The 13,705-nt window shown below is 37.3% G+C and overlaps 1 protein-coding gene across 1 annotated transcript in view; it reads right to left on the bottom strand.

Moving 5' to 3' along the window:
* Nucleotides 1–13,705, bottom strand: part of Bub1 (BUB1 mitotic checkpoint serine/threonine kinase) — a 46,643-nt gene that overhangs the window by 26,823 nt on the left and 6,115 nt on the right. The window contains exons 4-14 of the mRNA XM_004633146.2: nt 12,335–12,531; nt 10,003–10,046; nt 8,889–8,980; nt 6,396–6,448; nt 6,120–6,304; nt 4,637–4,788; nt 3,855–4,078; nt 2,840–2,898; nt 1,852–1,980; nt 1,649–1,759; nt 571–667 (exon numbers count right to left, since the gene is read on the bottom strand). Of these exons, the coding sequence (XP_004633203.1) occupies nt 571–667; nt 1,649–1,759; nt 1,852–1,980; nt 2,840–2,898; nt 3,855–4,078; nt 4,637–4,788; nt 6,120–6,304; nt 6,396–6,448; nt 8,889–8,980; nt 10,003–10,046; nt 12,335–12,531 (1,343 nt within the window). The remainder of the gene's footprint in view (nt 1–570; nt 668–1,648; nt 1,760–1,851; nt 1,981–2,839; nt 2,899–3,854; nt 4,079–4,636; nt 4,789–6,119; nt 6,305–6,395; nt 6,449–8,888; nt 8,981–10,002; nt 10,047–12,334; nt 12,532–13,705) is intronic.

The following is a 13,705-nucleotide window of genomic DNA, read 5'->3' as shown; positions in this document are numbered from 1 at the left end:
TGCTGGGGGATTGAACTGCGGTCCCTGATGCCTTGCCAAGCTTGTTCTAAGTAGGTGCTTTAGACCACTGAGCCATCTCTCCAGCCCGTCCCTCCACTTTAAAATATATTCTCTCTGCAGCGAGAGAGAATAATTAAAATATATTCTCTCTGCAGCATCGTTCAACACAAGAGAATTCTTTTTCTACTTTATTAGTCCTGCAAATGTGAAGAGCACACATAGACACCTGAACAGGTAGATTCAGCCGCATATAATACAATTTCAGATTCGGATACCGTCAGTTCTCTGACAACTTATACTCAACCACACTGTTCCCTTTTCAATTATGCTTTACTTTGAAAGCCTGTTCTCTTGGGACTCCAGCACAGCAATGCAGACTGAGGGAACTTTGGCCACACGTTCCTGGTCACATGGTCAAAAAATTCAGAGGTGGCAGAGCTAGGACAAGAACTTAGGCCATCTGGCCCACATTTCTCCCTTCTCCACTCCACTGTTTTGAATTCTGTAGCATGCTGGGGCACTGTGACAGCACACATCCCTTCTAATGTTGTTCTAACTATGTTGCTTTACCCATAATTTTCTTTGTTTCCATCTTCAAAAATAGGAAAACCAGACGGCAAAGAAATAATCTTATTGATTCCCCAAGCCCCAGAAGAATTTGCATTTTCTGAAAGAGAATAAAAAAAAATAGCATTTCATTATTGTCTTAGGAAAAAACCCCAATCCTTTATGCTAAATTTCAAGTACAAAGTAAAGAAGTAACAGCTCATAGAAAAGAACTCAGGTGAATTTTAAAACACTCAAGATTACAAGTCGTTTGTAGTGACAGGAAGGGACTGAACCGTGGCCACTGGGTCTGGCACTTAGGCCCCCAGAGTTCTCATCATGTATAAAGACCAATGTTCACCACTATCCTGTGACATTACAGTTATCATCTCATTTACTTACCAAAAGCTTTCAATGGTCTTGTTATTTCATTTAAGAAAAAAAAATTAATCTTTCAGCTTTATATTCCTAGTCTTCCCAAATCAAACTGGGTCTCACCTTCCTAATTATAGACAAGTTGACTAGATACTGGCCTCCGATACTTCACCTCGCCACCTCTATATTAGGAAGGGCTCCAGACATACCTTGAGTATTCAGGCTTTCAACTATTCCTAATCTTAGAATTTTTAAAAACACTTATCTGTAATAATAATAATAAAACAAGAAAGCCAAACCTATCATACACATTGTAACTATGTCAAAGTGCTACATTTTTATTTCGTGCCTCCCTAACCCTTACATGAGGCACTAATATAGGGCACAGCCACAATCTTATATAATCCTTCATGTGCTGGCCAAATAGCTCAGAGGATTAGAGCCTGCAAGCATGTGCAGGGGCCGGGGGTTTGATCCCTGGGCCTGCTGCACTGGCCCCACCCCCCCAGGGCATGCTGAGCCTGCACTTGAGACTGGTCGTGGTGGTGCACGCCTGTAATCCCAGCTCTTGGGAGGCTGTGAACAGATGGATCACTATGAGTCCGATCTAGTGTTGAGACCCTGAACACCCTATAGACCCTTCCCTATTATATATTTCCTTTATGATGCCTGTGGCAACTTCCCACAGTGCTATGTATTCAGTATCTTTTAAATAGTGAATAATTACTTTGAAACTGGGCTTCAAATGCATCTTCGTTTTGATCTAGAGATGGCCATTCATCTTTGTCATCAGAAATATCAGGAAGTGTAGGAGCCTGAAACATATTCATGATGAAACCTTAAAGAACAGAAAAAAATACTTGTCAACAGGTGGAAAAAGAGCACCCATTAATTTGTTGCAGTCTCTACAGACCTAACAGAATGCTTTACCTAATGCTTCCTTCGTGTGCACGGTGGGTGATGGCTGCACTCTGGATGGTGTTGCCTGAACCATTCCCAGTGATGTGTTTGGAGTAGTGTGAAAAGAACTGGTGCTAGTGACCTTATGTGTTTCACATCCTGGTAGAGGAATAGGACAAGACACAGTTTCAACAGCCAAATCAGAACATGTTAAATGGGACACAAATGCAGTAATACTTTAAATTCTACTTGTCACTGTAACGATTATCATGAAAGAGTTCTGTGATTATATTTCAGACTTAGCTCGGTAAGAGCACTAGGAAGTAGGATTCAAAGAGATTATGTTTGGTCTGAGCATACTCCAAGGTAGAGTTCTGTCATCAATTGCATCCTTACCGCACTATCTCCTAAGTATTACATGCTCATAGTCACAGAGTAAATCTTCTCTCCTCTCTCCTATTATATATCTTCAGACCACTTTCCATTGCAATGGAGCCAGACGTTGGTGGACAAGGCCTGCACACCCTGGCCTTGTTTGCTGAGGTCTTAGCTGCTGCTTCTTCCTTTCCAGGTCATTCTGCATCACTGCTGTGCTCAGAACACAGCAGGAATATTCCTGCCTTAGGGCTCTTCTTCCTGTCCCCTCTTCCTGAGACAGGTTCGTGGCATGCTCTCCTGTGGTCCTTTATCCAAATATAACCTTCTTTTCAACATCATGTTTACTTGTTTACTTTCTCTGAAATTTCAACCTTCCAACCCCAAGAATAACATTTTCTTTTGGTAAGGATGTTACTCTTTTTTGTTAACTAACTTTGTATCACTGTTCCCCACCTATTATACCAAATACGCCTTTCATTTGAAATGGTTGGGGGTTTCTATAATCTGCCCCATGGCAAGAGGAAGGTAACACTTAGGCTTAGCAAGGTCCGAAGACTTCCCATACCACAGCCACAGCAAGGTTCTGAGCAGCCCAAAAGTGTGCCAAATAGGGACGGAAATTACGATGAGGAAACATTACCTTCCTTTGTCTCGGGTCCACTCTGTAGCTTGAGATCATGAGAATTTAGATTCAAACATCTGGAAGAAAAAGCTCTTGAGATACACTAAAGAATAAAAATGCTTTGCATCTTAAAAATTTCAACTTTCAAGAAACAATAGGAAAATAAATTAGCAACAATTACATGTTTTTTGTTAAAATTCAGATGCAAATGCTTAGGTCCATGGAGTAAGGAAATTAAACATTTTTTTAAAGAGCACTGTAGTAAATGAAGGTGAAAGACTGCATCTGGCATACGCCGGACACTGGCAGGTTAATTCCCTTCCTCTATGTACTATTTGAGACAAATTACAATTAAAAATATAAATTTACCTGTAAGAATGTTGGCTCTTTGATTATTCTATTTTTCTTTCATCCCTCTGTGATACAATTTAAATGCGATAAAATTATATTGTCTTTGTTCCTAATATAGATTGGATATTATCATATATATTACATATTTATTTAAAAATATAGTCTTATGTTAAAAGTAAAAAAATGTAATCAAGTGCTGCGATATTAATTACAATTTCTGAATCTGAAAAATTTCTCAGAACTGGAGGGAAACCTTCACAGCAGTGTGAGGCAGACTGCGAACGGCATGCACTGGAGGGTGGCAAGAACACAAACACACACACCAAGAGACTGCCAGCACTGTGCAGCGCCTGCAGGGGCTCGGAGTGAGTAAGTAAAAGCATGCTCAGCCTATGGCTGTTTACTTTCCAGGCCCAGAAATCCTGGAGAGTTTCGGGGAATCAAGTGCTTGTAACTCAAGAGAGAAGAATGAACTAAAATACTTGAAAACAAAGCATGGACTAAGTAAGTCTGAAACATTTGCAATCAGTGCTTTGATAATGGTTTTCACCAACATACTCATTCCCATTTAAAGAGTATTTTAAAAATTCTAGACTCTTTCATCTTTTACACGTCATTCTTGATAGATCATGTAAAGATGCCATCCACGTCACTGCTATCTCTAGGTCCATCTGTGGCTCACCTGTTGCCTGCTACTGCCTGGGCTGTCACAGAAACAGGAGGAGCTACACTCTGGTTGATGGCTGGGGACACCAAAGCAGCACCTGCCGTAAGAGGAACGATGGGAGGCACGTCTCTGAGTTTCTCTCCCAAGTTCTTTGAGGTCTGTTGACTGATGGCTGGAGGACACGGAGCTCTCTGTTCCTCCTGGGAGCCTACACTTCGCCCTGTATGTACTGGATTAGCCTTTCGTGTCAAGCATATAAACAAAAATAAAATCCCAAGGTTAAGAACACTACTAAACAGGAATCAAGAGTTTTGCAAAGCTTGGCATTTAGATTCCATCTCTTTTGAAGCATCCCTTACCCCTTCAGATATTTATTTAAAAATGAATAGCTGAAATATTCAAGCAGTACAGTGAGGCCTAGGACCACTGTATCATGTTTATGACTAATTTTATCAGCCAAACTATATTCCCGTCAGAACTTTTTATTAAAATATCTTAAATAACTGTATTCAAATTCCTATTATGTATTCATCTTACAAAAGCCAGAAAAAAAGAACTACATATGCTAGCAGGTGACTACATAAACACATATGCATACATTTACGAAAATACTAGCCATTCTGGTCTCTATAAATTCTTTTGCTCATTCTGTATTTTGAAAATCTTTCTGTGTCAAAGTTTTTTAAAATTTTTTTTGAAAGTCATTAGCTAAGTGAGAATTACCTCTAAAAACAAGGTAAGAGGGCAATAATCATCATGCTGGGCACAGAACGTGCCAGGGAAGAGCATGTACGTACCTCAGAGCTTTCCTGGAGAGTGGGCAGGTCTTCGTGGGACAGTTCTACCACCTGATGCAATTTCCTATGCAGTTCATCCATTCTTTGTTTTAACAGTTGCTCTTCAAAAGCATTTGCTTCTTTCCTTTTCATAAAATGTCTGTCTTCATTTCCTTTATGAAAGATAAAAAAATGGCTTGTACATAAGCCTTAACTCCAGGTCAGCAGAGAAAAACATGCAAAGTGAATAAAAGGCATTTTCACTGTTTATTAGATTTGAGAACTGCAACTTGTGTTACCTTCTAATTATAATCTTTACTTCCTCTCACCATAGTTATTATTAAATTCAGGGTAAATAAGCTATAAAAATTATATGGTGATCAACAGTAATATTTGGAAATAGCACAGTATAATAAACTTTTGTATAAAACAATAATAATTATGTGAGTCATGTTAAAACTTTTCATTTTAGGTTTTAAAAGATGGAATTCTCTAGGTACTTTCTAAGAAGCAAAAGAAAAGTACACTAATGGGCCAGTCCTACTTCCACTAACGGGCTCCCCTGGCCACATTCTGGACAAATCGGGATTGGCTGGAACTTTAGGTTGTAACATGTGAAAGGTAACACGCCCCATGCACTATCCCAAGTGAGTCTTCTTTCCCCCAGGTATGGTAGTGGATGTTGGTGACCTCAGCAACTGGGAGGCCGAGGCAGGAGGAAAGCCATGACTTCAAGATCAGCCTGTGCTACATGTGAGTTCAAGGCCATCGGAATACATTGTGAGACCCTGTTTCAAAAACCAAAATTCAAAAATCCAAACACACAAGTGGGTTCTCCATGTTAACTGACTTTTTTTCTGTTACTGACCAAATATAAAAGCAATGAACAAAGGAAAAGCTCACAGATGGATACAGTTCAGCTAAGGTAAATGATGTAAAAAGCTCTTAGTGGAACAGAGGTTCATCTTCCTCTCCCTAAGGTGCACGTTGTAAAAGGCCAAGTGCAAACACAGATGCTGAGGCACACATTTTTCTCTGGGAAGAACAAAAGTCAGCCCACAAATAATGTGGCACTTTGATCAGAGGATTCCTGATCATATTTTGTTTGTAGTAGGTTCAGAATTTGAAAATTTCTGAGATTTTCAGTTCCTAACCTAATCCCTTCACTGTAGAAGAGACACACAAGTTTTATATACAGAAGTTCAAATCCACCCAGATAATATTTAAAAATTTTAAAATGTCTTATTTCGTTAAAGATATGCTGACACTGGTATAGCTATTTTAGTGCTGTTTCAACCATGAGCTCGACTATGAGGAAATGGATTTAGCTTTTGGAAAAACATGGTGGCTATGCTAGTGTTTAACAAAGGATTTGAGGGTTGCGATAGGGTGAGCTGGAGGTGGTTTTTGCTGAGTCAGCAGAGCCAATTAGTCAGTCAAAGATACAATTATTCATTATGTTAAGTGACATACAAATAACTGAAAAATATAATATTGCAAGCACCCCATTGTTCATGTTTCCTCCGTTGGTTGTACTTCTGGGCTCTCAGTTCTTCGAAGGAAAGTTCTGAGTCTCCACAAATAAGCTTCTCCTTACAGTACATAGCAACTTGTTGAATATCAGCTTTTGCTGCTACAGAAGAGTGTGTGGAGTATTCTGATTTAGAAATCATGATCACCCTTTGTTCCCTACAGGGGAAAAATACATCATTTACAACAATGTACTGAAGGAACTCTGAAAAGAATACAGTTAATGAAGTAATGCACTGACTGTACTTGCATATTTGATTCTTTATCAGAAGCTGAAGGTACCATTCTTGAAAGTTCTGAACTCTAAAAGACAAAACATGAGCATTCAGCTATTGAAAAATAATCTGCATCCAAATTACTTCATAGATCAATATAAAAATGTTTTCAAGAGAAAGTGGCCTATTAAACTTTCTTTTTTTTTGATTTTTTTACCTTTATTGAAAATCAGTAATTACATATCATAGTAAAAATTATAGACAAATACTGAAATGTGAAAGATATAAGATGTATACAGAATGAATTTTAGCAAAATATTTCTGAAATGAATACATAGCATGAGAATAATAGATTGCACATTGTAAATAAATTATTTACAAATGAATTAATATAACAATAAAAATTGTTCAATATAAGAAAAAGAAGACAGAATTTACAGATCAGTCATAATAGTACACTCTGAGTCAAAATAAAGAAAATTATATTTATATAATTAGAATTCTCAAAGTAGAAAGGGGTAGGCAATAAATATTTAAAGATTTAAAATTTCTGAATTTAGTTGAACTTACTTATTTTTTTATTGAGAAATAAATATGAATGAGACAGTTTCACAGCTGATTAATAGGACAGTTTTGATAGTCAATACACTGTACATCGTTATCTGCTTAGTGGTTATCCATAGTACAAGCAGCAGACAGGATATTCTGTCCAAACACTGTTAGTACACTTCTTTCTTCTCATTGAATTAAGCAAAAGTAGCTGTAAATTTATCCTATTTTGTACTTACAAATACAAAATGATCTTTCCTCTGTATTCTTTTTTTTTTTGTCCTGTCAGAGGTGAATATTCTATTGGCATCTAAATACTATAGGTGTTTGAATTCAACTAAACAATCTAACACTGTCTAGCAGTCTATAATATTAGTGGTCTATTAAACTTTCTTAAGCTCAATAAAAAATCAAATTTTTAAAAAATTAAAATTTTCTCCCAAGGTATTACTGTAACTTGGGAGTTCCCAATACTATCACAACACTCATTCACTACACAAATGTTTGCTGAACACTTCACACATGCCATACAGTGAGCTAGCTCTGGGAAATATGACCATCAATGAGAACCATTTCTTCTGACCAAAAGCTTGGTTAGGAAGTGCAGAAATAATAAGGAGGTTGGCAAGCATGTGTGCAATGAAAATTAAGAAAGTCTGCACTACCTATCAAAGTCAGAAAGTCAGAAATGTGCCAGGCATGGTGGTGCACACCTGTTCTCCTCAGCATGCACTTGGGAGGGTGAGGGAGGACTGCAAGCTCAAGACCAGCCTACGCAATTAGCAAGGTTCTGTCTAAAAAAAACGAAGGAGTGAGGATGTAGCTTCCTGGTAACACACTTGCCTAGTGTGGGTTTAACGCCCACGACAACAGTCTACTTTTGGAGAAGTGTTATACTAGTAAAACAGAAACACCTCCATTATATTAAAATTCAAGGAGGTCTCTGGTGAATCGCTGAGGAGGAAGAAGCTGGGAAACATGAGGAATCTCTTCTAGGAAGAGACTCGAGCATTTTTGTATGTTGACAAGCTGCCAAAAATAAAAGCTCCTGACAGGGAAAAACAAAATCTCTGTGAGGATGAAAGGCAGCCATGAGTGGGAGGCTATGCTTCCCCACTGGAATGGCCGGGAATGATGCAGTTGTATTTATCGATGGGTGACAGAAAACTAGAAGATGTCATCTGATGATTTCTGCTCCTTTAGAAGTAGATAGGTCTCAAGTTTGAGGACAGTAAAAGGAAGCTTAAAATTACAATCTGGCACATAAAAAGAATGAAGTGAAAGACATTAAAGACATACAAAGGGGGCCGGGGAGATAGCTCAGTGGAATAAGCACTTGCCTGGCAAGCAAAAGGACCTGAATTCAATCCCTGGTTCTGGAAAAAAAAAAAAAAAAAAAAAAAAAGACATATAAGGGGATATCTGGAACACCAGAAACATGGTTGTCTGGGAGTATCAGAGCCCCGATTGAGGCTTGGGAATTTTTAAGCAGGGTTTAGATCTAAGGAGAATTCTGTCTGTGTCTAGGTGCTGCAGAGAGTGTCTCCCCAACCAGTATTCTTCAACTGTCCAGATAACAGTTCCTGCTGTAGTGCCCGTTGCTCCTATCTTTTAGAAATATTTGGTTGCTATGATGCATATTATAAGAAACCATCAAAGACAGCCAAAGACTTTACCCGTGTACCCCCTTGGTAATCCTATAAAAACCTCGCCCCCTGGGTCTTCCAGGCCTGACATTTTGAGGAACTGAGGGGGAAAATGAAGATAAATGAAGATAGGAGTTGTGCAGCAGGGGTCCTAGGCCCAACAGCAGATTATGTTTAAGTTGAGCACAAACAGATAACAACAGGTCCAGAAAGCTGCCATAGGAACGGGTGGCTGACTGGTTGGTCACAATGGCAAACAAACACAATGATCCAGAAGGCAGCCAGGTGCTTAGCACCATTCCTAGTTTCTATATAAGATACAAGCATTGTTACCTGACTCTTAGCGGAGTTCTTTCTGGGACTTGATTTTGATGTCATCATTTGGTTTAAAATTTGAGCATTATGCAAAGGTTCTGAGGTTCTAGCTAAGAGAGAAAAAGGATATATAAAAATAAGGGAAAATCATACCAAATAAAATGATCACATCAATACATTCTCTTGATCTTTTTTATTTTTAAATGTAGTTAGTACAGGACCTACGGGGTCTCACTACACAGATCAGATATGTAGTGATCCTCCTTTCTTCAGCCTCCCAAGCCCTGGGATTACAGGTGCAAGCCACCACACCCAGTCTCAATCACAGTGTCAGTGTGCCCTGGGGGAGCGGGGCCAGCACAAAATGCTAGAGACTAAATCCCAGTTGCTTTAATCCACTAAGCTATCTGGCAGGCCCTTCCCTTGATCTTTCATTAAATAAATCAATTTATTTACAAATGGGACTAAAAACTTTATAAAGACAAATATTAGACACCATTTTCTGACCAATTCAAAATGTTCAAGGAAATACCTGAAAGAAATGTAAGACCCAACCAATTATTTTAGGGAGGCTAGCATAGCCAATGCTTAGTGCCAAAATATGATCCTTATTTCCATGAGAAAAATAAAAAAGACCATTATTTCTTAAAAGTTTCATTAAAGACATCTCATTCAAGTCACAACATATGGAGTCTGATTATTTATTTATTTGGCGGAACTGGGGATTGAACTCAGGCCCTTGCGCTTGCCAGGCAAGTGCTTATTCTATTGAGCCATCTCTCCGGCCCCTGGAGTCTGATTTTTTAATTCCCCAAATATGATGAAATCATCAAGATCTGCTTGTTGTTTTTCTCTTTTCAAGTGCTGAGACAGAATTCCTGCTATGTAGGGTTATTTAGGGGTCATTATTATTATCGAAGTTCTTTTCTATTACCTGAGACAGTATAATTTATATATTCTAGATGGATGACTCTTTTTTTTTTTTTAAAAAATTAGTACATATTTGCACTATATGATTACTTTTTTGTGGGGGGTTGGCTTATGTATATAATAGACGGACTTGATTTCTAAGGGAAAATAATTAGAGACTAAATTATCAACAATTTAGAAATTTTAGAAAGTATTACTTTACCTTGAGCTGGTAAATGGGTTTCAGTGAGGCGTGACTGAAATAACCTAATGATAATAGAAAAAGCATCAGTATTGATTATAAATTTATAGTTTTATATATGCCTATATTAAGGTGGAAACCCAATTCAATAAGCAGTTTATTATAACCTAATAAAATGCAGCTGTGAAAGAAAAGTTGAATTTCAGGGTAGTTTCAAAACTAAAATATAACTTCTGGCAATATCCTTTCATCCAATATACTTATTTCTCCTTTTGCCTAGTTATGCCAGTATTTTTCAAATTCACATAAATGTTTCTTTCTTCATATATTGTCTGCAAATACTATAATAGAGCTGGTATAATTCATTCATACCTTAGGTAATTTATATATTTGGAATAAAATGAAGATAATGATTGGAAGAAAAGTTTAGAAGTACAAAATTTAGGGGCTGGATAGATAGCTCAGCATGTAAGTGACTGTCAGGCAAGTACAAGAATCCCAAGTTCAATCCCTGGTGCCGCAAAAAAAAAAAAAGAATCCATTAAATGGAAAAGCACAAGTATCCATCTCTTTTAGGTAACAAAGATGCCATTTAATCACTATTTCCATTACAATAAAGTTATGTTTGACAAAATAAATAAATAAAAGTACAAAATTTAAGACACTGCTTCAAAATACATACATGCTCTGTGAGAAACTTGGCAAACGTCACCTCACGCTACTTTTACACATTAACTCTACTTGTTCTATAACGTGCTGCTCTTAAGCCTAATGTTTTGAGTTACACAAGTTAAGAGTGCATCTTATAAAGGCATGTACAGCCTCATGCTAACCTTTGTTTGGCTTTTAATTCTAACAAACCAATGGTAATGAAACTATTTTACAGACAGGGAAAGACTGAAAATCAACCATATTAAAGAATTATCATTAATTTTGCTAGGTATAATTATGGAATAAAAATCTGTAAGAAATAATTGTTTGGAAATGGTAGTGTTTGAACTAAAATATTTTGCTGTTCTAGATCTGCTTTAAATTATTCAACACAGAAAAAAAATCAAATGCTAATAGTTACCAAAAGCAGATATAGAAATGAAAGTTATGCTAATTTTTCATCTATGTTCAAAAATTTTCATAAAACTTTTAGAGCACAAACACAATGGCAAAGTTGAAAAATACGATCATATATATTAAATGCTTGCAAAAGGCGCAAAGGATAAGAGTTCTCTGGTTCTGCTTAGAGGACTGAAAAGCTGGGATAGTCTCTGAATAGGTGCTTTGGTTACATGCACCACAAGGCTTAAACCTCTTTACATACTCTTTGCTGCAATAGCTACAGTTTTGAGAATCTATCCGAAAGAACTAGCTAAAACCAGAAAATACATTAAAAAATACTTTTATGAAAAAAGATCTTAACATAAAACTACTTATATAGCATGATGTAAAATATAGTTTATAACCCTGTAGCAGGAACAAAATAAGGCTTTTGAAAATGCAGAAAAGCTGCCTGTGCTTATTTTATATTTTAAAAATTTCCAAAATGAGGTCTATTTAATCACATGAAAACATTAAAGATAGTGAAAAAAGGGTAATTATCATGTTAGTGTTTGCTGCGGCTTGAATGATTCCACTAAAACTCAAGTTGAAATTTTATCCCTACTGTGAAGTATTAAAAGGTGGGACCCATAAGAGGTGGTGAGGCCTGAAGGTTCAGCCTTTCTCAATGGCTTGTCCACTCGTGGGTTAACGGCTCATCTCTAGTGGGCCTGTTACAAATGCTAGTTGGCTCTGTCTCTTACCACATGATACCCCATGCTGCCTGGGGACTCTGGAGAGTCCCACCAGGAAGAAGGCCCCCACCAGATGTGACCCTTAACCTTGGACCTCCCAGCCTATGTAACTGAGTGTGTGATGTTCAGTTAGAATAACAGAAAACAGGCTAAGATAATGTTTTTCTTTATAAAAAACAAAATATTATAAACAATTTAAATGTCCAACTGGAGAATGGCTAAATTATGACACAACTCTGACAGCCTTCACAGGCACTTCAGAAGTAATTTAAAAGTTCATAATTTCTTAAGAGCAATATAAAGTTCAGCATGTATAACCACACACGCAGTACGACTTACTGCTAAAATAAACACTAAATACACATGGGCACAGGAAAAGCTATTGAAAAGAAATGCACTAACAAGAAGAAAGTAATATTTCTAGATAGTTTCTTTACACTACTCTGATTAACCATATTTTCTACAACAAGGATTTCCTCATGAAAACAGATAACAACACAATTTTTAAGAGCACACTTTCTATTTCAAAGTAGGAAATACCATAAAGAGCTTTATTATGGAACTACCTGTACTGCTGTTGTAATAGCTCTCTAGGTTCAGCATTGTTCTGAAGTCCTCTTCGAAAAATGGCACTGGCATGCTGCAGCTGTCCCTGGGCTTCCAGATGCTCCGCCCAGGATACGTACAGAGGAGATGACTGGGTTCCGATCCCTTGGTTGTACAAAAACTCAAAAAACTGATGAAGGTCACTGTTATACTCAGCCTATAGGAACCCAGAGCAAAAACAAGTAAGAATAACGAGGTACAGGTGAAGAGAGACTGGTTAACAGTACAGGGTACAACTGGATAGGAGGAACAGTGCTCTCTACGGAACATTTTATATTTCAAATAGTTAGCAGAGGAGATTTTGAATGTTTTCAACGTAAAAATAAATGTCTAGGTAATGGTTATGCCAATTATTCTGGTGTGATCCTTACATGCATGCAAATATCACATATGTACAATTTTTATGCCAATTAAAATAAATAAATATACTAAGAAAAATAAAAAGATGTAAGAAGATGGAACTGCTAATGTAGGTCTGGCCCAGAAGCAGCCAGCATCTACCAGTTTTCATGGCAGTCCAAAGATGGACGACAGACCTACAGGTTAGGTTCATTCCTTTCCTTGATACTCAATTACTCCCAAATTAACTATCCTATTTCCTAAGATAGTGGGTTCTACCACAACCCATTGCGTAAAGCATTATTTTCTCTTTATCTAATTTTACTCAAGTTCTAGAGGTTTCCTCTAATTGTAGTAATTTGTGTTTTCATGAAAAATTCCTATTTATCCTGCCTACTCCATATATGATTTTATTACTCATATCTTCACACCTTTGTTCCAGATTAAAGATTCCATATTTAAAATCTGAGGCTGCTTTCTCTGTATAGAACTAAATTCAATTTTCAAGAATTAAAAATTTCATTCTTTGCTCAAAGTGAATTTATTTTACTCCTCCAAACTGCCACCATCTTAGCACCTGAGAGTATCTGCTTATGCTCCCCCTCCACGCACACGTCCTAAACAACAAACCTTTTACTTTACTTTTTTCTTTTCTTTTGTCTGAGACAGGTTTTCGCTATGCAGTTTAGGCTGGTCTCAAGCTCACTTTGTAGCCCAGGCTTGCCTTGAACCAGCAGCAATCCTCCTGCCTCAGCCTCCTCTCACCCTGTGCTGGGAGGACAGGCCTGTGCCACCACACCTGGCTCAACTCTTCCTGTTTTTATTTAATGTTGGAATATTTCTACATTTTATTTCAAGAGGAGGGTTTTTAAATTAAATTACCAGCTCCATAATACAGAAAACAAGGCTCCAAAAATCACATATTTCTGGCCATATTACTTTTAAAAATTTGTGAATAGGAATAAAGATTTTTCTTTTTTTTTTTTTTTTTT

This window comes from Octodon degus, unplaced genomic scaffold (genome assembly GCF_000260255.1).
Source record: "Octodon degus isolate 3935 unplaced genomic scaffold, OctDeg1.0 scaffold00052, whole genome shotgun sequence".
NCBI lineage: Eukaryota > Metazoa > Chordata > Mammalia > Rodentia > Octodontidae > Octodon > Octodon degus.
This window is presented reverse-complemented; position numbering and strand designations above follow the sequence as displayed.